The following is a 3,039-nucleotide window of genomic DNA, read 5'->3' as shown; positions in this document are numbered from 1 at the left end:
AATGCTTGATAAGAAATGTACGCATTATCCTGCCCATGTAATTGTAACCCCTCTGTACAGTATGTTCACAAAAACAAATAAAATAAAATGAAAAAAAAATACCAAAGGAAAGAGAGCAATATCATGAAAGTCTAAGTTAACCACAGCTAAGAATAAAATCTCGAAACAACAAATCTTATTTTGCATGGAATTGGAAAAATACTGTCATATAATATTATTCTTTAATTAAAGAAATGCATTAGGAAAATAAGTTTTATTCTCATAGGTATCATCATGTTCCAGAAATTTAATATAATGACTAAAAAAGAATGGAAATTCTCAAAGTTTTTTTGAAACTCTCCATGAGGAAAAAGAGTAGCATTTCTTTAAGCATACATAAACTGCAGTTAGTGCTATATAAATATGTTGCTGGGTGGGGCATACAGATCAATGGTAAAGTATGAAATTTATTCCTAGTGTGCAAGAGTTCCTTGGTTCTCTACCCAGAACAAAATACCTGTCATTGTATATAACTGAAAATCAGATACACAAGTCCTTAATAATCAAAAATAATTTTTTCTATTCATTCAAACTACTTTAAAGGCATTCTTGAATATGGGTTTTTTAGGCAGATCTTTTTCTTCTTTTAATACTTTTCTATTCTTATAAAGATAAGGAAAAAGGTCAAGTCTTCAGTTTAAAACATCCTTTTTGGCTGCCACTGCCATGGGAATTATTTAATTGTGGCAAGTAAAGAGGAGGTAATTCTTTCCCAGGCCACTACACTTGGAAGGGTCATTTATAATTTGAGGACAAAATAGATGTAACTAATGAGTGTGTTTTATTGTTGTTGTTGAGGCTTTGCAATGGGCATGCAAGCACTGTACCACCAAGCTATATACTCAACTGCAGATCCAATCAGTGATTCACATGAAATGATTATTAGTAATATAGATAAACTGAATGTATACATTGTAGGTTAAGTAAAAAAATTACAAATATAGAAAAGATAATGGTCTAAATCTCATGGCAAGAAACCATTATATCTTATACTTGGTTGAAAGTTGTCTTCACTTATGTGTACATTAAATCAAATTTTTCTTTTCTATTTTTTGGTTAATTATTTTTTTATTGTGAAAATACCATATAGAGGGGTTACAATTACATGGGCAAGGTAATGAGTACATTTCATATCAAGCATTGTTGCCTTCTCCTTTTTTTCCCCTTCACATCCCTTCCCATCTCCCAACCACCCACTTCCCCCACCTCCACCCCTGGCCAAAGTTGTAAAGTTCGTTTTGTCACATAACGATTTGTACATCTCATTGTTGCCATGGGTCCATCTGTATCCCTATTTAAACGATTTGTTTTTGCTCTTCTCCTCCACAAATTATACCAACATCACATGCAGTGAAAAACAGGGGTTATACTATGGGGGAGGTATGAAAATAACTTTCTTAGGCTTTTATTTCTTTTTGAGACAGGGTCTTACTGTACAGACAAGGCTGGCCTCCTTGGCTAGCCTGAAGAACCTCCTGCCATCACACCCACATCCAAAATGTCCTTTATTTAGTTATTTCATTAAGCGCAGAACACAGAGAAACTGCCAGATGTATAGTACTAACTATAGTTGCTGTAACAGGTCTATATTCAATCAGAAACTTGCAAAAGGTCATTTTACTTGAATATCTCGGATTCATTTCTCAATCAGGACGCAGGGTGGCGCTGCAGGCTAAGATTCCGAATAAACAGCCCTAAAAAGCGCCGGTATTCCTTTACACTGTAATACACAGTCAAATACAGAAGCGTTGAGAGAGGCTATAAACGGAGTTGGTCGAACGTATACCAAAGAATTGGTGGAGAAAAGCCACTTTCTGATGATTCAGCCAAACAAGAAATCATAATACATCTCCAGCATTTCCTCAGCAGCGGCAGAAGGGATTGAATGCCAGCATCAGACTCCAACATGGAGAAGGTAGAGATGATTCTCTCAAACAGGCAAGTGAGGCTCTTTGTTGTTATGCTGTTTGTGTCTTTTGTTCGCCCGGAGCCCATGCGATTTTCTGTGCCAGAAGAAACAGAAAGCGGTTCCTTTGTAGCCAGTCTTACCAAAGATCTCGGCATGGCACTTGGGGAATTGGCTTCCCGATCTGCCAGGGTGGTGTCTGACGATTATAAACAGCATTTGCTGCTGGACCCTCAGAACGGAGACTTGCTACTAAGGGAGAAATTAGATCGGGAGGAGTTCTGTGGCCCGAAGGAACCGTGTGTGTTGCGTTTCCAAGTGTCCCTGGAAATGCCAGTGCAATTTTTTCAGGGAGAATTACTGATTGAAGATATAAATGATCATGCCCCGGTTTTTCCTGATAGGGAAGTGCTCCTGAAAATACCGGAAAACAGCCACCCAGGAACTCTGTTTCCATTAACATTAGCAGAGGATTTGGATGTGGGCATTAATGGGATTCAAACCTACACAGTCAGCCCCAATGCTCACTTTTATGTGCTCACTCGAAATAATAGCGAAGGCAAGAAGTACCCAGAATTGGTCCAGGACAAAGCGCTGGACCGCGAGGAACAGGCTGAGCTCAGCTTAACTCTTGTGGCTCTGGATGGTGGGACTCCACCTAGGTCTGGCACAGTCTTGGTTCGAGTCCTGATCATGGACGTCAATGACAATGCTCCCGAGTTTGTGCACTCTCCATATGAGGTGCGGGTCCTGGAGAACAGCCCACCAGATTCTGTGATTCTAAACGTGCTAGCCAAAGATGCAGATGATGGGAACTTTGGGAGTGTTTCCTATGGCTTCTTCCAAGCATCAGATGACATTAAGCAAACTTTCTCAATAAATGAGATCACGGGAGAAATTCGACTGAAAAAGGCATTGGACTTTGAGAAAGTTACTTCTTACCGTGTGGAAATGGAGGCCACTGATGGAGGAGGCCTCACTGGGAAGGGCACTGTATTCATAGAGGTGGTGGATGTGAATGACAATGCCCCGGAAATTACCATCTCTTCACTCACCAGCTCCATCCCAGAGAATGCTGCTGAGACCTTAGTCTC

General features: G+C 39.8%; 1 protein-coding gene across 1 annotated transcript in view; it reads left to right on the top strand.

Annotated features, from left to right (window-relative positions):
- Positions 1–1,945: 1,945 nt before the first annotated feature.
- The window catches only part of LOC105988621 (protocadherin beta-4-like), a 4,320-nt gene continuing 3,226 nt past the window's right edge, over positions 1,946–3,039 (top strand). Inside the window, exon 1 of the mRNA XM_013020292.1 lies at positions 1,946–3,034. Within this exon, the coding sequence (XP_012875746.1) occupies positions 1,946–3,034 (1,089 nt within the window). The remainder of the gene's footprint in view (positions 3,035–3,039) is intronic.

Source organism: Dipodomys ordii, unplaced genomic scaffold (genome assembly GCF_000151885.1).
Source record: "Dipodomys ordii isolate 6190 unplaced genomic scaffold, Dord_2.0 Scaffold50, whole genome shotgun sequence".
Lineage (NCBI taxonomy): Eukaryota > Metazoa > Chordata > Mammalia > Rodentia > Heteromyidae > Dipodomys > Dipodomys ordii.
The sequence above is the reverse complement of the archived record's forward strand: the minus strand, read 5'-3'. Positions and strand labels throughout refer to the sequence as shown.